The sequence below is a fragment of the Thamnophis elegans genome, chromosome Z, assembly GCF_009769535.1.
Source record: "Thamnophis elegans isolate rThaEle1 chromosome Z, rThaEle1.pri, whole genome shotgun sequence".
NCBI lineage: Eukaryota > Metazoa > Chordata > Lepidosauria > Squamata > Colubridae > Thamnophis > Thamnophis elegans.
Window position 1 is genome coordinate 47,737,494 of NC_045558.1, and position 20,743 is coordinate 47,758,236.

Here is a 20,743-nt window from a genome sequence, read left to right on the forward strand (position 1 = left end):
TCTCTGGCTTCCATTATTCTAGTTAAACCGGAGTTCTGATGCTCAAACTGCCATACTGGCATATTACTGTTTCATAGTCAGATTGGGCCCAACAGACTATGTTGTCCCAAGGTCCATAATTGAATTTGAAAAAATGAGAAATTGAGAAATGTTTACTAAGAAATCCCAGTCAGGAAACATCCCTATTTAAAATGCATAAAGCACAGCATTTTAGAATTGAGATTTTGGAATTCTCAGATTTGCTACTGAAAAAATACACATTCAAATTGAGAAGTATGCTTTCTAGCAGACCTGATTATATTTTTGTAATATCTTATTTGCTTGTCTGCAGATTCTTAAACTCTCAGTAACTGGTGACTCCTACACTGTACTGTAAGCTAAGTAGTACTGTAATTTCTGTACTACTTAGCTTGGAGACACCTGGCTTTGAATCTGGAACTTCTTAGGATTGCAGCACATTTGTTCTGAAATAGCACATTTGCTTCCGCTGGCTTCCACCCTAATAAAACTTTTATTAGATACTTATTTCTTATTTACACATTGCTTTGTATGGTGACCATTTGAAATTAAGAGTTGAAAAATAGCTTTGCAACCAATCCCCACACTTATGCCATCACATCTGTCTGTGGTCTCATGATCACCATTCAGGCACTTTGCATCTGCCACACAATTACGACCATTATAGCTGTTGCAGTCATGTGATTGCCATTTGCAAACTTCACAATCGGTTTCCAATAAGCAGAAGTGCTGATTTTTCACTTTGAGTTGTTGCCAGTCCAGTTGTGATTGGTAAGGCAAGACTACCTGAAAGTACTAAGAACATGCCACAAAACTCAACAATGATACTTCAGTACAATATTTTTATGACTATTTTGTTTCCACTTTTGAAATGTTAAAATATGTGTTATATTTTATTATTTATTTATTTAAAATATTTATTGGCTTAGGACCTGGATACCTACGGGACCGCCTCCTGCCACATACCTCCCAACGACCTATAAGATCACACAGATTGGGCCTCCTCTGGGTGCCGTCGACCGGGCAATGCCGGTTGGCGACTACTTGGGGGAGGTCTTTCTCTGTAGCTGCTCCGGCCCTGTGGAATGATCTCCCCGCAGAGATCCGGACCCTTCCCACCCTCTCGGCCTTCCGTAAGGCCATTAAAACCTGGCTGTTCCAGCAGGCCTGGGGCTGTTGACCCCAAAATATGGTCCAGCCCCACTTGGAATGGAGTGCATGATGTGTTTTTAAATCTATCTTTTCTTTCTTCTAGTCTTTTTGATTTATTGTATTGTTAGCCGCCCGGAGTCCTTCGGGATTGGGCGGCATACAAATGCTATTAAACTTTGAAACTTATTTAGCTGCCAATCCTATAACCAATTCATTATTAGTGGTGTCAGGAATATTAGTGAAAGCACTGAATTTTCCCTTCTGAAGAGTACCTGAATACCCATTGTAAAAAAAAATCATTTAAATGAACATCTCTTTTTCTGATTATTCAAGTTTTGCCAACTTTAATAATAACTTATTAATTTATTACTTTTTGCAGGGTTCCTAATAATTCAATCTCAGAAAACAACTTTACCTGGTTTATTACCCAAATAATTAAATTCAATGATCAAAAGTGGAATTGTTGATTCCCTAAACCTTTGTTACTTGGAACCTCTTGCAACATATTAATAAGTGATGATATTTTATCAATTCATAAATCAGCATCAGATAGCCTTTAAATTTTTTTTTGTTTCAATCCATCACTTGCTGAAACATTTGTGTTTATTTGATAAACTATTGCCTTGTTTCTGAACAAAGAAATTTTCAGATGGCATTCAAATCTAATACATCTGTGCCAATGGTGAAATTCAATTTTTTTTACTATGGGTTCTGGTGGCATGGCTTAGTGGGCATGGCAGGGGAAGGATAGTGCAAAATCTCCATTCTCACCCCACTTCAGGGGAAGGATACTGCAAAATCCTCATTCTGTCCCCACTCCAGAGGAAGGATATTGCAAAATCTCCATTCCCACCCCACTCTGGGGCCAGCCAGAGGTAGTGTTTGCCAGTTCGCTGAATTACTCAAAATTTCCACTACAGAACCTGTCAGAAGCTGCTGAATTTCATCCCTAATCTATGCTATTATTGTACTCACAATAACATGATATGGAGTAACATAGAGCAGTTACATAGAGCAGATGCATCAGTTTTTATTTGTCCTAAACAAGTTTTTATTCAATGAGTATTAGTTAATAATTTACACAGTAAATTGTGTAAGTTGTGTATTTTAATATTGTTTGTATTGTCTTATTTATCCCCTCCCCTGTTTTATTGTGAGCCGCCCGGAGTCCTTCGGGAGTGGGCGGCATACAAAACCAATAAACAAACAACAGATTTAACAGCAAGACACATTTCACCTTAAAATTTTGGATGCAGTTTGGAGGGCATGTTTGGCAATAAGTTCAAACTCATCAGCAGTTTCAATGAAATGGGGCATAGGAGTTTTTCAAAGGGACTCTGCACAGATTTCTTAGGAGTGTTTTTTTTCCTAGAATGACACATTAAATTTAAAAACTATACAGCTTAATTTTTTCCTGACTTCTTTACTAAAATATTTTTATTGTTCTTTGAAATGTGTATAATAATGATCTGAGAAGGCAGGTGCACAGCATTATATTCCTTTACATTACATTACATAACAATAAATCTATCCGTACTTCATTTGCCATGTTACTACTGAGCTTTCATACTGTTGCATTTTTAGAATTTAATGGCATGGTCTTGCTGTGTAAAGTCTGTGGAGATGTTGCTTCAGGATTTCACTATGGGGTCCATGCCTGTGAAGGCTGCAAGGTAATTTTTCTAATATAAATGGCTTAAGGTAGCAATGAATGGATATGAATTTAGGAATGAGTATAATTGTTGCTGACTGTCTGAAATATAGTGTATGTTTTATTTGCAAAATTGCCAAATTTAAAATATTTTCATTTTCTACAAAATAAGTACCTTCAGCAAAGCTAGGGGTAATATTCTTTAAAGTTTAAGAAGAATATTCTGTGTGTGTTTTGTTCCATGGTTTTTAATCACAACAAAAATTCATAAATCTTATTTTCAAGATTAAACATCCAAGATTGTATTCATATGGTATAATTGGAGGCTTCTTCACACACAAAAAACAACAATCCTAAAATAGTTGCTTATTTTTTCAGGGTTTCTTTAGGAGAAGCATTCAGCAAAATATTCAATATAAGAAGTGCCTGAAGAATAACAACTGCTCTATAATGAGAATGAATAGAAACAGGTGTCAGCAGTGCCGATTCAAAAAATGCTTGTCAGTAGGAATGTCAAGAGATGGTATGTTTCTATATTGAGCAGTGACCTTCAAAAGGTGAATTATTGTACGTTTTGTGTTTAATTCAAATGGACGTTTTATAAAAATGGTAATGAAGTAGAGGTTAACATTGTGCTCTGCTTCTAATCGCACTGTAACCATAAAGTCACAAGTATGGAAATGATGCTAGAACATGAAATATGTTCCTACAAGACTTTGTAATCTCAGTGAGCATTTGTGAATACAGATAATCCTCTATTTACAACAGTTTGTTTAATGACTATTCAAAGTTACAGCAACACTGAAAAAAGTAACTTACAACTATTGTGATGTCCATATGGTCACATGATCAAAATTCAGATGCTTGGCAACTGATTCAGATTTATGATGGTTAAACAATGCAGGGATCATATGAGCTTACATTCACAACATAAGCGGTATCCACAATGGAGGGAATAAGTAGCCCTATTCACAAAGTGCTCTAAACCATGTTTGTGAGGAGGATGTTTACATCTTCAACTATACAAGGCAGAATGGGCTGTCAGGACCCCTTATATGTTTACATGTTAAATACACTATATTGCCAAAAGTATTCGCTCACCGATCCAAATAATCAGAATCAGGTGTTCCAATCACTTCCATGGCCACAGGTGTATAAAATCAAGTACCTAGGCATGCACACTATTTTTACAAGCATTTGTGAAAAAATGGGTCGCTCTCAGGAGCTCAGTGAATTCCAGCATGGAACTGTGATAGGATGCCACCTGTTCAACAAATCCGGTCGTAAAATTTCCTCGCTCATAAAATTTCCACAGTCAACTGTCAGCTATATTATAAGAACGTGGAAACTCGTCCAACATCAGTGTGTGACCTCACAAATGCACTTCTGGAAGAATGGTCAAAAATTCCCATAAACACTCCTAAACATTGTGTACAAGCCTTCCCAGAAGAGTTGAAGCTGCTATAGCTGCAAAGGGTGGACCGAGGTCATATTGAACCCTATGGATTAGGAGTGGGATGTCACTTACAGTAAGTTCATATGAGAATAAAGGCAGGTGAGTGAATACTTTTGGCAATATAGTGTATGTAGCAATCCATTTGTATGATTTAAAATAATGAAAAAACATGTATCCAACTCATAAATCTATGACTGTGTTGCATCTCCAGACATAACTCAGCTTTTTTATATATATTGTACCTTAATATGGTGTGGTGTACAATAAAGCCACTTCCAATGCTATGTAAAATGGCTTAAGAAATTTCAATATGGTATATTGATTAATGAAAAGAGAAAATAAAAGTTACTAATATTTACAGTCTTTACTTAGTTAAGTTATCAGAAAACTTATAAGGGATCTTAATCATTGAGAAAAAACATAAACGACTCTTTTAGACTATCACAGGATCTTGACTTTGCTATTTGTTAATCACAGGAAACAACGCAAATTTCCAAACAGGATTTTCTAAGAGGATAATTTTCAAGGAAGAAAATTCAAACTGACTAGTAATTTGGCTAACTTTATTAGATGTTATTCCTGGAAAAAAAAAATATATATATAGGTTCGATTCCCAGCAAGGGTATGGCTAGCTGATGAGAGCTAAATAGCTTGAAATAGATCTATACTAGTCTCCCTTTATTTATTTATCAGCACAAATATAACATATATATATGTATATGTGTGCATGCATATATATATATATATATATATATATATATATATATATATATATATATATATGCACACATATACATATATATATATATATATGCATACATATATATACATATATATACATATATACATATATACATATATACATATATACATATATACATATATACATATATACATCATATATATATATATATATATATATATATATATATATGCACACATATACATATATATATATATATATATGCACACATATACATATATATATATACATATACATATACATATACATATACATATACATATACATATACATATACATATACATATACATATACATATACATATACATATACATATATATATATATATATATATATATATATATATATATGCACACACACACACCTCCAATATAGAAAATCAGCCTGGGATCCCATAAATTCGTTTGCCTATCCTAGAGCTGCCTTTTTTCTTTTTTCAAGCAATGTTGTTCAAATATGGTTACTTTAAGATATGTGAACTTCAGCTCTCAGAAATTCCTAGCTAGCCAATTTTGGGACTTGAATTTTATACATCTTAAAGTTGCCAAGTTTGAGTACTGATTTTGAGGAATGATCTAGTAAATGGGAAGTTTCACACCATTATTAATTAATCATGGCCTGGTAACTTGATTAATTGAATTTGCAAAGGACACACTACTCTAAACAAACCACAAATATCTTGTGCAAGACCAGCAAAGTAAGGAACTAAAAAAATAATTACAGGGCAAGTATATTTACAATCTTATAGTTAGTCTAATAGTGCTTCTAATGTTACTTTGCCCATGTTTGCCTTTTTTGAATATCTACATTGCAGACAAATTGGTTTTCATTTTTCTCAAGCCAAAGTATCTCAATATAGCCAGTCTGCCATCTTTGGATATAACCACAATACAGGGGTGGGTGCCTGCCAGTTGTTCCACAAATCTACTGTGCCATTTAGAACCGGTTCCAGCTCCCTCCGCACCCATCTGCACCCCGCTTACCCTGCCCACTCCTCACTGATTGGCTGGCTCACCAATCACCCCGCCCACCTCTAAGAGTCCTATCTAAACCTTAAAGTCTTAAAGCTGTCAAGTTTGAACACCCCTGGGGTTTTTTTCTAAAAGGTTAGGGGTGCAAGGGTCTTGTAACTTGACAGCTTTAAGACTTGCGTGCTTCAAATGCCAGAGTTTTTGAGCCAACATTTTGGTTGGTAAACAAGAGTGTTGTTAAGTGAGTTTCACCACATTTTACAAGTTGGCCATGCCCACCCAGTCACATGACTACCAAGCCACTCCCACCCAGTCACATGGCAGGCAAGCCACTCCCACAAAGCAGGCCACATCTATAGAAGAGGTTCTAAAAAAATTGAAACCCAGCACTGCCACAATAACTCCCAAACTGTGAGGTGCCCTGGTTACTAAATTTTTGTTATTTTCTTTCCTTTTTTTTTTTTTAATTTTATTTTTTTAAAATATATTTTATTCAATTTTCACATTCCATTTGCAATCATTTATATACAGGGTATTTACTATAAGAAAAGAAAAGAAAGAAAAAGGGAATAAAACGAACAAGTAAAAAGGAAACACAACTCATCATTCACAACCCCACCTAACCCTTTCATCCTCCATACACCCCATCTACCCCCTCCAACTTTCCTTTCTCCCTCTAACACTCCCCTCCTACTTCCCTTTCCCCTCAAACCTTCCTTCTCCCCTTACTCCCCGGACACCCTCCTTACATTCCCCTTACTCCTTCCTTACTCCTCCCTCTTCTTTCCCTCTACCTCCCTCCTTGGTGTATGCCTTTATTCGAGTGTTGTTTGATCTGATAAAAGTAAAATAAACCAAGGAAAAAAAAAAAAAAGGAAAAAAAAAAGAACCACCGTATATAAATACATTCTTGTTATTAAGACTATGTTAACACCCCCCCACCCCACCCCCCACAATCCCCATCCCTAATCCTCCCGACTTCCCAGGGCCCACACCTAGCACTACCTTCTGTCTAAAATATCTTGTATACATATGGATTAAAAAATAAAAGTAATATATCAAAAGAAAGAAAAAAGCAGAGAAAAAAAAAAGGAGAAAAGAAAAGAGAAAAGAGAAAAAAAGAAAAAAAAGAAACCACTCTTTGCGTTGATCTCAGCCCCCCATCTTTATCTATGCTTAAATAGTATAAATCATTCTATCTATATTTTATTCTCGTCTCTTACTTCTTTGCTATTTACCCCAACCTTCTGTAGATTCTCCCGTTCCTCTTCCTAAACCTCATGATCCCTTCCAATAAAATTTAAGCAACGTGGTTCATGCCATATATTCAAATATAACTTTACAGACAAGTAATCAAACTTTCCCTTCTAGTAAAATTTAAACAGCGTAAATGATCTTTCTTTACCCCCTTTTCAAACAGTAATTCAAAATAATCTAACCAAACTTCCCCTTCTTAGTAAAGTTAAGCAGCGTAGATCAGATATTACTTTACACAGGAATCAATTTCTATCTTAAGATAATTCCAACCGACTTCCTCTTCTAATAGGATTTAAATAACTTAGTTCATTCCACATGCATTTTACCCTCATCCCTCACTTGTCTGATATTTACCACTATCAAATTTATACTAGCATTTGTTTAAAATATAACTCAGAGCGATTTAAGTAGCATGGATCATTCCACATATTCAAATAATACTTTCAGCAAGAGTCAGTTAACCTTCTATTTTAAGGTAGTCCCTTCTAACAAAGTTTAAACAGCATAAATCATTCCGCATTCTTTTTACACTTATCTTAAGATAATCCCAAGCGGCTTTCTGTTCTAATAAGCTTTAAACAACGTAAATTTTACCCTCATCCCTTGCTTGTCTGATGTTTACCACAAATAACGTAGTTCATTCCACATGCATTTTACCCTCATCCCTTACTTGTCTGATATTTACCACTATCAAATTTATACTAGCATTTGTTTAAAATGTAACTCAGAGCGATTTCAACCAACTTTCCCTTCAAATAAAAGTTAAATAGCATGGATCATATTCAAATAATACTTTCAGCAAGAGTCAGTTAACCTTCTATTTTAAAATAGTCCCATCTAACAAAGTTTAAACAACATAAATCATTCCGCATTCTTTTTACATTTATCTTAAGATAATCCCAACCGGCTTTCTGTTCTAATAAGCTTTAAACAACGTAAATTTTACCCTCATCCCTTGCTTGCCTGATGTTTACCACTATCAAATTTATGCTAACGTTAATTTAAAATCTAGCTCAAAGTAGTTTCACCCAGCTTTCCCTTCTGATAAAAATTAGTTCGCTTTTTCTACCGGAGGTCTCAAACCCCCATTCAGTCCACAACTTTAGCAAGCATTTTGAAGTGTCTAAATTCTCGATCTCCGTTTTTCTGCTTCTCCGAGGGAGGAGGGGCTACCCCCTCCATCTTGCAGCCACATGGCCAGCCGCTTGCCTTCTCCTTCCGCTTGTCTCTCCTCTCTTCCAAGCGCGTCAGGAAGTCCCGCCTTCAGAATCCTACAATAGAAATCTTGAGCCTCCGAAACAGAGTTAAGACGAAATCTTTGATTCTCAAATGTAACCGTGATACCGGCAGGGGCCTCCCATCTGTATCGAATCTGTTGACTCCTAAGCTCCTTAGTTAAAAAGGTGTAGTCCCTTCTTGCCTTCAGCATCTGAAAAGGAATATCTTTGAAAACAATCAGGTCCTGGCCGTCAACTCGGAAACTGTTATTATGAAACTTTTGCACAATCGCATTTCTAGATTCTTTTGTAGAGAAATGTATAATTATGTCCCTCGGGAGCTGTCGCTGTTCCGCTATCAATGAGTTCTGGCGATAGATTTTCCGAATCTGCCAATCAAAGTTAAGTCCCGGGCTTCCCAGCGCATGGCTGAAGGCTTCAGCAAAGGTCTGTTTCAAATTCTCTTGCTCCTTTTCATGGAATCCTCTGACTCTTATTGCAAATGCCTTCCTATTAAAATTTATCATCATAAGCTGTTCTTCGTTATCTCTAATTTTTTGTTGTAAAATTTGAATATTGGTAGTCAAATTAAAATTAGCCTTCTCCAGACTTTCCAATTTGTTCTCTATTTCAGCAGAGTAATCTGACAGGGCAGACACGGCTGCAAACGTATTCGCCTTCATTTGATTAACTTTAGATTTTAGATCATCATAAAGTTCCAATACAAATTCCTTAATTTCTTGCTTAAAGGCATTAAACATTTTAAAGAGATATTCCTGTGTTAAAAATTCTCCAGTAGAGGGCGTAGGAGACAAAGGCTGTGTTTCCAGAAAAAATTCTTTAAATTCTTTAGACACATTTGTAGCAAGACGCTTCTTTGATCTGGGTGCCATAATAAATAAACAAGTAAGCAGCGCTTCTCTCCCCTCTATTTCCAAAGAAGAAGAGTTTATTTTGTTAAGGAGCGGTCTGCAGGAAGATAAACCCGGCTAAGTACATCCAGTAATCATCCACGGAGAGAAATCGCCATTTTGAGGTCTATTTAGACAAAGAAGTCTCTAAGACGAATGGTGCTGGTATTTAAGATAGTAATAAAAGCATAAATCTCACAGGGGTGGTACCCTCCCGTATCAATTCTAGCTTGAAAAAACTTTGTTTTGTCCTGGGGGGGGCTAGCCTGTCTGGGGCTGCCAAAAAAAAAAGGCAGCTGAGAAGAAATGGCTGGAGATAAAAGCTCCGCTTCGGCTGGATCTAATCTCTTTCCACAGCCAAAAAAAGAAAAAGGCTGTGGCTTACGAATAGACCCTAGCCTACAGAGCTATCCTCCCTGCCCCTTTCTTAGCCAAAAAGGGGTGCTATCTATGATCTTATTTAGATATACAAACCAGATCTCTGAGGAGCTCGGTGGAGCCCTCCTCGGCAACAGGCCACGCCCCCAGGAAGCCCCCATTTTTGTTATTTTCATTACAAGTTGTATATTTCAAGTTTTGTCTCTCTGTCCTTTTTCCCTTGATCATGAAAATAATGTTTGCATTCCTGCCTGCATTGTTGAGAAGAAAAATGCTTATTTTTATTTTACAGGTTATTTCAATGCTTTATTAATAACACAGTTTTCTGGACAACTCCTAAGTTATATTAAGAAAAGGAAATAAAGTACAATAAAGTACCAAGCAGTACAAGACAATCAAGTCCAAAAAAGAATAGAGGCAAAGGAAAGAGAGAATACTTATAAAAGTCAACTTCCTTTTCAACAGCCGTTTCTGTCCAGAAGCAGCATAAATGTGCAATTTGTTTTTTGAGGGAAAAAGAACTTTAAAAACTTACCTCATTTTTTACAATTGAAAACACTGCTTGGGTTGTGTATGAATTCTCTTCTATTCCATGTGGTATCTCACATTTGAGAAAAATGCATCTTTAGAATTTCAGGTCCAAGAATCAGTTGGGTAGTTTTTTGATCCTTATTCACAATTTTGCTGTCAAATAAATTCAGTGTTTAATCAATGATGTGAATTCTTAAGGAAGAATGCAATGGGTTCTTATTAAAATTGGATATAATGTAAAACTAAAGTCTCTCTCTGTCTTCCTTATAGCTGTTCGATTTGGCCGAATTCCTAAACGAGAAAAGCAGAGGATGATAATTGAAATGCAAAGTGCGATGAAAACCATGATGAATACGCAGTTCAGTGATCACTTGCCCAGTGAAACATTAAAAGATAGTCAGGAAGCATTGCTCTTAGTGCCTCAGGAACAGCTGAACTCCAAACTAAAGCAAGAAGAAGTAACTGCCAAAAGGCCCTCTTCTTCTCCCCTTCCTCCTCCACTATGTCCTGCTTTACCTCTGCCCTCTGACATTGCCAAGGAAGAAGTGATTGGCATGGTGACTAGTGCCCACAAAGATACGTTTATGTACAATCAGGAACAACCAGAAGATCGTACCACTGTTTTGCAGCCTCCAAATGGGGAAAAAAATCTTAAATACCTGGATCAATACAATTCTGGTGGTGAAGCTGATCATGGTAGCATAAGCATTGTGCTTCAAAATGGGAATGTTAAACATTTCAATGGACAGTATAAAGGGCAAAACAATATGCACCATCCAAGTGGGTATAATCTTTGCTTCCATTCTAAGAACTTCACCAATGGCTTTACCACAAAAGGGTATAATAAAATGCTCAAAAATGGCTTTTCTTCCATTGAATCTCTGAATGCGTATTCCTGCAGCACTGGAGGCAGAATGCATCTGGTATTACAACTATTAAATACTTAAGTTGTCATAAGCTTAAATTAATCACATAGTCCTGGTAACAATAATGCAGTAGAGTATACCCTTAATCCTCTAGATATGACAATTCACTTAGCAACTGTTTGAAGTTACAACATCTCCCACAATCATTTGCCTTTATGACTGACCACAGGTACACTGCAGTACCGACCCCCTCCACTCTTCCCATCAGACCTTGGGTCTACTTCCCACCCAACATCTGCCACTGATTGCACCACTCCCCTCCTTGGTGTCCTTAAACCACTTGGCTTTACCATAGAAGCAGACATTATTTTCTCAGCAGCTATAATAAAACAGTCACCTAAGCACCCCTGCCAGTGGCTTCCCTCCCACAGTTGTCTTTCCCTACTGTGGCAGCAGTTGCCATAGACTTTGCCTTGCCTCCTAACTATTTAGCCTCCTGCCTGCACCACTCAGCACCAGGTCCTACCTATCTGCAGTAGCCAAGAATTTCACCCTACTATCCAAAGGACTACCAGTTCAAAAGAAAGATAACAATCTGCCAGAGTTTATATAGAGTGGGAAGAACTTTAAGGAAAGAAACACAGAAGATACATTCGCATACCCAAACGTCAAATATTCCTTCACATGTTTGTGTGTGTGTGTGTGTGTGTGTGTGTGTGTGTGTCTGCTGCCCCCTAAAGAAGCTTTGATACTGTCCTTCCATTGTTTAAAGAAGGAGACAAGAGTTCCAAAGAGAAAGGCAAGGAAAGCTCTAAATGCCTGGGAGACTCCAAGGATGAGAAGAAGGTGGCTGCTTCTGAACATCTGGAAAACTTCAACCCAGCCCCATATCAACTGACCTTTGCTATTTTCTTTTTCTCACAAGGTCATCCAGCCTGACCCTTTAAGAAGAGGAAGACAGAGAAAATGGCTAAAACCAGCCCTCGGCTCTAATGTCTTAAAATGCCTCCTTCCCCATGCTCCTGGACAGTATTGAGGCATTGCTGCTGGCTTCAGAAAGAATAAAAGAACTACACTCACTTTTCTAAAACTTTTCTGAATGTGGCTCCTAAGGCTGATAGTTATAAGATGCTTCAGATTGACTTTCCTGGAATAAAACCATCAAGCACAATTTACAATTCTTAGAGGACATTGGCTTCAATGGAAGAAGCCATTTCCATTGAAATAAAGCAACCATGCCAAAAGAGGAGTGTGGAAAAGAAAAAGAAAAATGATAAACCTTTGTTCTTCGAATCAGGGCTTTGAGAAGCCCTGGTTGCAGAGCCTTAAAAAGAGAAGGCAGTGCTCTCTTTCCCTCTCTCTCTCCCTCTCTCTCTGATGCCAGCTCCAGTGGTTATTATGTGAACCCCATAATCGTTAAGCAAATCCATTTTAGCCAATCCATTTTTTGCTGGAAACTGGAAATTTCCATTTCCAGCAAAAAGAAAAACTGGTGACTGGGATGCTGCAAACACCCATAAGTGCAGGCCAGTTGCTAGATGTCCAAAACGTGATCATGTACTGGAGGGACTCGTATTGTTGGAATTTCAATCGTTTTTCTGGATTCATTGTAAATCCAAACAGTTGCTAAGTGATCAATTGTAGTTTGAGGACTCCCTGTAGTTGGAATATTAACATAGTTGAAGAAAATTTCCACCTGGGAAGTCACTTTAAGGTGAACAAATTCCTTCCCTCATATGTTTTTAAAACAAATGCTGGTATGAATTCAATTGGAAGTGGGGGGGGGGCACAAATATTAACTAATTACTAATTGTAGTGTGACTTTCTGTGTAAATGTGCATCAGTTAAACAAACCAAGTGAATAGTGATCATTCCCATAGCATTTTCACTTGAAGCTGAAAGTACATTCTCTGTGATTCTTTCACACTGTGCTATATTTTATAAATAGCATAGAAATTATGAGGATAAATGTGCATATAAGCAATTCAAACATTTTAGGACTTAACAGTTTTTTAAAACCTTAAAGTGAAGTGAAAAAAAAATTAAGATTACACTAATGCACTTACAGTCAAGATCATTTTTTTTCTGGATAGTCAGTGTAATTGCCTACCAATTGCACTAGATGGGAATAAAATTATCACAGCCATTCCAAAATTGTAATGCAAAGATGCTCTGCGAATGTACTATTAAGTTTGCAAGTATAAAATATTGTGGGAAATAGAGTTTATGCTCATGCTCAGGTTTCTTTTATGAAAGGTTTCATTATGTTCTTGATAAGAAGTAATCCTTAATTTTAATTAGATTCTAATATTTTTGGAACATACTCTTTAGCATTTTTAATTAGGAACTATTTTAATTATGAATAATTGTATTATATTTGAAGACTGCCAATTTCATGGTTTTTGAAAAGAATAAGGGTTTAGAGTAGCATTTTGATTCCATATGTATGTAAATATCCAGGTTTGCCCAATGAACAAGACTCCTTTTGTGGATCCAAATAAGTCTGGTCAGGAAGTCTGGGAAGAATTTTCCATGAGCTTTACCCCCGCAGTAAAGGAAGTAGTGGAATTTGCCAAGCGTGTTCCTGGTTTCCGAGATCTTTCCCAACATGACCAAGTAAACCTTCTGAAGGCTGGAACCTTTGAGGTGAATATTTCCTTTTTATTTATTTTTCTTTCTATCTATTAAAATTGATAAAATGACTGCAGTTATTTTGATACATTTGGCATGTAACTTTTGTAGTTGTTGGAGAAATGTAGCAAAAATTGCCTTTATGTAATTATAGATTGTATAGTTTATTTGGAAATTTCATCCTGTCTTCTCACTTATTTTGAAAAGCAGGGTCCTCAGTTTTGCACTCACCTTTTTTGCTATATCCAAATTGGTATCTCTGTGTTCATCTGCCAAGTCATTTTCCCTAACTATTGGTATCTATTGTGTAAAGCAGGAATGGCCTTTCTATGACTTATGGACTTCAACTCCCAGAATTCCTGAACCAGCCATGCTGGGTCGTGCTGGCTCAGGATTTCTGGGAGTTGTAGTCCACAAGTCATGAAGGGGAATAGTTCCCCACCTCTGGCCTAAAGGGACACCATACCTCCGTCCACAATTGAAATCCAATGCTTTCTTACTATATTCAGTCTTGTCTTTTGGAAAGAGCCATAGTGAACATGAGAAAACTTGTATTTAAGAAATGCCAATTATCCTCTTGTCTTGCCTCATCTTTCCTTCTCAGTGGGAAGATATTACTTTGACCTCTGTTGCTTAAAAAAGTTTTAAATATTGGTGCTAAGTAACATTCTCCATCTCCTTAAAGGCTGTATGCAGTGGAGGTCAGTCTGCTTACACCAATGCTTTTGACTGCCCCCTGTGGAATGCCTCTTACTTCAACAGTATTAAAATAATTTTTTAGAAAATCTTGAATTTTAATTTAAAACCATTTTATATCAGAATAAGAGTCACATTTTGTGAGATGGACAGCCATATAAATTTGATAAATAAATAAAATGCCAATAAAAATATCATAGCCAAGTGAGAATATCTCCATATCTCCAAATGCTAACTATTTTTTTTGCATATAACCTCTCCTGTTTCTAAACTATATAAATAGTTGCTGATTTTTTTAAATCCTGTGATTAATAATATCTTTAGTAAATTGTAAGAAAGCATTTTTAAACAAACAAATGAAAGATGTAAATTATATAGGATAGTAATCATTTTGTGTGAGGACTACTTTAGAATTAAATATTCAGGATATACCTCACTATTTCATTGCTTTTAGGCTCAGAGAACACATTTTTGAGCAGGATAATGGTTGGATGAAAGAGATTGAAGATCTGGGAAGTAAAATTCCCTTTAATTTCAAGACAAGTCACCAAGAATTGACCTTGGCTCAGAGAAGACTTATCTTCAATTTTATGAGCTGTCAAACTTTAAAGGTTCTATATGAATTGAGTATAGATTTACATGAGAGCTTTTCTCCCTAAATTTTCTTTTGACCAGGTATTAATGGTACGGTTTGCATCTCTATTTGATGCAAAAGATCGTACTGTCACTTTTCTTAGTGGAAAGAAGTACAGTTTGGATGATTTACGTACCATGGGAGCTGGTGATCTGCTGAACTCCATGTTTGAGTTTAGTGAGAAGCTAAATGCACTCAACCTTAGTGATGAAGAAATGAGTTTGTTTACAGCGGTGGTCCTTGTATCTGCTGGTAAGAAACTAAAATGAACCTTTATATATAGCAAAAAAAATGAAATATCTTTTGTCTTTTCAGAATATATGAAATCTGGTTTGGGGGTTGGACTCCCGTTCTCCCCTCTCCCCTGGGTTTCTTTATACTGTTTAACAAATAAGATTATATTTGAAATTTATCTTATAGTATTTTATCTCTTCTGGAGGTGCCTCACTAATGGTTCTGTTCCTCTTCCTTTTATATAGTTGGTTTGCATAAAAAGGAATGAGAACCAGATTTTTTTTCCAGCAGTAGCTACATATGAGACTGTTTTGGAGCTTAGCCAAAGACAACCATGCTGCCACTTTTTCAGTATTGATGCAATATTTCCTACTTTATTGGGAATGTATTGTTATTTTTCAGCTGTTTTTACATATGAAAGATTTGGAGGGAGGGATTTTTTACAGTTCACTTTTAGTTCAATATTCTTTCTCTTGTGAACTTCAAAAGAGAATATGCTATTGAATTTTAAAATAAAATATCTCTCTCTGTGTGTGTCTCTGTGTGTGTGTACAATGTTGCATGTTCTGATCCATATTGGAATAGGAATATTACACTAGAAAATATAATTTTGAATTGTCATGCAGCCTGATCTATGATAATCAATTTTAATTACTGCAGTGCAACAACAAGTAAAATAAATAATGTCCTGGGTAGATGCAAAAATATTTTTTCTCAGTCCACTTATCATGAATTCTTTATCATGCAAACAAACATAATTTTTCATTGTGGAATAAATAATAATATAGGAGGGAGGGGACAGTCAAACATGTGCTCTCTTACTCTTCCAGGTGGCAAGGAAGAGTATTCTGAAGTCCCACTCACTCAAATAAACACTCTAGAAAATCCTAATTTGTTAATACTCTGTTCATCTTACATTCCTGATTATGTTAGGATCCTTGCCTCGTATCCCAAACATTCCTCTTAACTGTACACTGTAGCTAGTCAAAATTGTTCTTTTCCTCAATACAATATTATTAGAACCTGTTTGTTACTTTACTGTGACTATGATCTCTGAGATGTTGTAATATGTGTGTACTTGTAACTCTGCTCAAAATGAGAAGTAAAGATTCCTCTATATATGCAAGCTATTGTATCGCAAGTTAGGTTCTCATGATATATGCAGAATGCATTTGCCTACCTCAAGGTGCTCCTCCATCCTTCATTATAAATTAAGGACATAGCTTGTCAAATTGATACTTACTTAAAATGAGCATGTTAATTATATTGGCCTTGACCTATAGTGGTTATGATTTACCTCGTTTGAATATCATTTACTAATTTAAACACTTTGATGAATACCTGGGTACTTTGCAGAACTTTATGTAGTGTGTTTAACAATATAAGTTGCAAACCAATAACTGTCTCCATCCCATTGTTTATCTTTCATTTAGAACGATCAGGAATAGAGAATGTTAATTCTGTGGAAGCATTGCAAGAAACATTGATCCGGGCACTCAGGACTTTGATCACAAAAAATCATCCAAATGAAGCCTCTATATTTACAAAACTACTTTTGAAACTGCCTGACCTGCGTTCCTTAAATAACATGCACTCTGAAGAACTTCTAGCCTTTAAAGTTCATCCATAGGCTTTTACCTCCTACTTATATACTTGATTTACCTAAAATTAATTGTTTTTTTTTTTGTGCTAAAATGTTTGTTTATATTTGGACATGCTTCTGTGAAGGATTTGTATAATAGTGAAATGATCTCTTACCATGTAGTAAATGCTTCAGGTTGATCCTTATTTCACCACTGATGAAATGGCCACAGATTTCTTCTTCATTATCCAAAAGAGTCCCTCTTGCACAAAAGGGAATGAAGAAATTACATTAAATATTATAGATGCTGACTTCTAAGAATACCCAGTGGCTACAAATGGAAAGCAGCACTTTGAATAAATGAAGCAATATTACATTGGCCCAAGTCATCCTTAAGTAGAACCTTGCTATATGAGGTAGTTTTTAAAAACTGTTTTTGATTACACTATGAATAGTTTATAAAAGAATCAGTGTATATTAATTTATTCACTTCAGTATAAAACTATACATTCATCCATGTACATGTTGATGTGTGCATATGCACACACATAAGCATAAATATGAACAGATGGATGTATTATTACTTTATAAATTTCATGTACGTACATAATTATATAAGTATGTGAATATAAACAAACTTCATAATATTTTCAACTATGAAGAATTTAAAGAAGGATTATCCATATGAATGCATTTGGTTCTGTACAGTTGAAATAAGTATATTAAAAGTGTAGAGAGTCCCAAATTAGTATGTTAATATGCTGAATTTGTTAATTTTCAACATTTAAAACAATATAAGTAAAGAGATAAATAGATCAAATTTAAACATTATTGAGAACATAGGGATTTTTCCTAAAATATATTTGCCTTTAATTGTATGCATCTATAGTAGTAGGCATTTAAAGTTGGTGATCAGCCTTGCTAGTTTTTTCTGTAAAGTTTCCATGGAGAATCATGAAAAGTGTCAAGAAAACTGTTATACCTTCATTGCATATTGGGTATTCTGTGAATCATTTATGCTACATATTATATGCAAAGTTGAATGCTACATAATCAGTCTTGTAACATGAATGGGACTTTTAAAGTCAATTTTCTTATATCTCCAAAGTTTTTTTCAAAACTGATCTAGGTTATCTGATGTCTGTGAAGTTCTGTTAATTTCATGATTTTTAAAATGCCAGTGACAAATTCCTAAGGCAAGGATTTGTTGTATTTTCTGTTGCATTTTTCAAATTAATTGCTTCATGCTGTTCACAGCATGAAAATATTTTAGTTGGAGATTTTCCAAAATATGACTTTTGAAAATACATTGATATTTCATATAGTTATTTAGTACTTAACATATTTCAAACTTTCCATAACTTTATGTGAAAAACTATAATATTATAGTTGATACATAATTTTTTAGACTAATGCACCACTAAGTGTAAAAAATATTTGTTTGCAAGCTTATTATATAGCATTATTGTTTCATTTAAATTAATTTCTGTGACCTTGTTAGACATCAAACTCCTATTTTTAAAAAAATCCAAGCAACTATTGGGATGTAGTTTTACTGTAATAATTGGTTCACATGAAAAAAAAGCACAACTGCAAGTTATAGGTTTTTTTTGGGGGGGGTACTTATTTTTGAAAATAGTTACTAAATATCAAAAATCCAAAGATAAGTTAGTGATTTCCCATCAATTTTTTTAAAAAAAAATAGAAGCAAATTACTAGATTTCTCACATGCAATATTTTTCTCTGGAAGGAAAGTGTTGATTGAACTTTTGTGAACAATTGCTTATGTTTCAAAAAATCAATTCGCCAAATACATATGTAGGTTCGAAAAATACCTTATAAAATAAACTTGTACAATTTCAAATTAAGTTTGATCTTATTCACTGAAGAAAAAATCTTTCTGTTTCTCTAGAAATAAGATTGAGTCCCCTTCGGGGGGAAAGGGCAGCATATAAATAAAATAAACATTCAACATTCAAAATGTAGATTGAAATTCACCTTCTGTCTGAAGTCAGGAACTTTAAGCGCAGTACTTATATTATGCTATAAAATTAAAACTGTGACCTCCACTCTTCCTTTGTCTTGACAGTATAATATGAACTCTTCCTTTGTCTTGACAGTATAATATGAACAACTCTCTGGAGACTCCCAATCATGGTCATGGGTGTCCCAAAGATGCTTTTTCAAAAAAGGAACTGGATTTTCTTGCCTTTTCTCCCCCTGAAAATATCCAAGAAGCTGAAGAACTAAAGAAGCTTCTTGGATGAGAAGTGAAAATTTACAAGAAAAAAAAGGAAGTCGTCTTTTGTAAAAGCACCTTTGGGACAATGGGAACAGATTTGCAGTGGCTTTTATCAATATCCATACAATAATAAAAATGAACATGGTGATAAGCCATTGCATAATTGCCCCTGACTTTTGCCAAATACTATGTGCAGATGGAGGAACAGTCCTTATATCAAATGTGACCTAAGGTTTAAGCTTTTGAATTTCAGCTAAAGAAGCTGCGAAATGTGAATTCTGCTTTACTGTGGTCATGGGTTATATGCTACTTAAAATACTAAGAAATACATCCAACTTTTGAATATTGTTGATGGGCATTGCTGAGGGAATACAAAAATGTACTGTATGAGATGATGTGATTTTTAATGGCTTTACTTGTTTAAAAATATTAAATATGGGCATTATGATGCAAAGCAGTTTTCTTATGATTGTGTGTCCTCATTTTCAAAATTAAAACTGAAACCTGAAGAAGGGAGATCCCATCACTTGGGCCAATGTCTTGTGAGTTTTTATTATTGAGAACATTTATTTATTTAATATGCATCTACAGTATAATGCTTCCCTTATGGTTCCTTCCTAAAGCATTTTACATTAAAGCAATATAAATATTAATTATAGGAGAGACATTAAAAACATATTAAGATAGGAAAGGCCAGAGCAAACAGCACTTCAACAGGTTTTATTCTCCAGTGTTGATATCCTATCTCAAATCTTTAATTTCTTTTGCAAATTAAAAACAGTTTGTGGCTATCTGTACTGCAGGGTTTGAAAAGTATTCCGAAAAGTGGAATCACAACTCAGGTTTAATACTTGAAACATATGACAGAACACTGGAAAAAGCATTCTAAAGTACAATATTGAAATCACCAGAATAAAGTACATGAAAGTTAGCTGCTGCATATGCAGGTTTCCAAAGTACAGTGGAGCATCATGATTTTTTTTTTGGGGGGGGGGGGGGGAGAGAATGCTGGCAAGTTTTGTACCCAATGCTTCCAGTTAAATATTTGAATCAGACATAATGCCTCAAGTACTTCATTGCAGCTTTTGCATGTTGATAACATTGGTTTGTTATGAATTCTACTGCAATAAAGCCAGTGATTGTGCGGTTTTCTAAAATTCCTGGTAATAAGAGGTTTTGTAAACACTTATTGAATAAGGAAAATTATGGTTACTACTTTGTATGTCCTGGAGGCCTTATCACAGTTAGAAGTAATTGATTTAAAACTTTCTGTTCAATCATGTCCAATTTTCAGATGATGCTTTGAGTCACTCAGATTTCTTGGAAAGTTTTTTCAGAAATGTTTTATCATTGCCAGATTCATAGGACAGAGAAAAAGCAACTGACCCAAGATCACTCAGCTAGTTTTGTGAACAAGATGAGACTAGAACTCGTGGTCTCCTAGTTTCTAGATGATGCCTTAACCACTGCACCAAATAAGCTCTTTAAAACAGTTACTTCCATTCATTCCCCTCTATGTTATTTAATTATCCTGTGTTAATTTGGTTGATTA

General features: G+C 35.3%; 1 protein-coding gene across 2 annotated transcripts in view; it reads left to right on the forward strand.

Annotated features, from left to right (window-relative positions):
* Nucleotides 1-18,641, forward strand: part of NR1D2 (nuclear receptor subfamily 1 group D member 2) — a 28,302-nt gene extending 9,661 nt beyond the window's left edge. For both annotated transcript variants that reach the window (XM_032237069.1, XM_032237068.1), the window contains 6 exons: nt 2,755-2,843; nt 3,200-3,344; nt 10,577-11,229; nt 13,633-13,818; nt 15,175-15,385; nt 16,801-18,641. In XM_032237069.1, the coding sequence (XP_032092960.1) occupies nt 2,755-2,843; nt 3,200-3,344; nt 10,577-11,229; nt 13,633-13,818; nt 15,175-15,385; nt 16,801-16,997 (1,481 nt within the window). In that variant the 3' untranslated portion in view covers nt 16,998-18,641. The remainder of the gene's footprint in view (nt 1-2,754; nt 2,844-3,199; nt 3,345-10,576; nt 11,230-13,632; nt 13,819-15,174; nt 15,386-16,800) is intronic.
* Nucleotides 18,642-20,743: the final 2,102 nt, after the last annotated feature.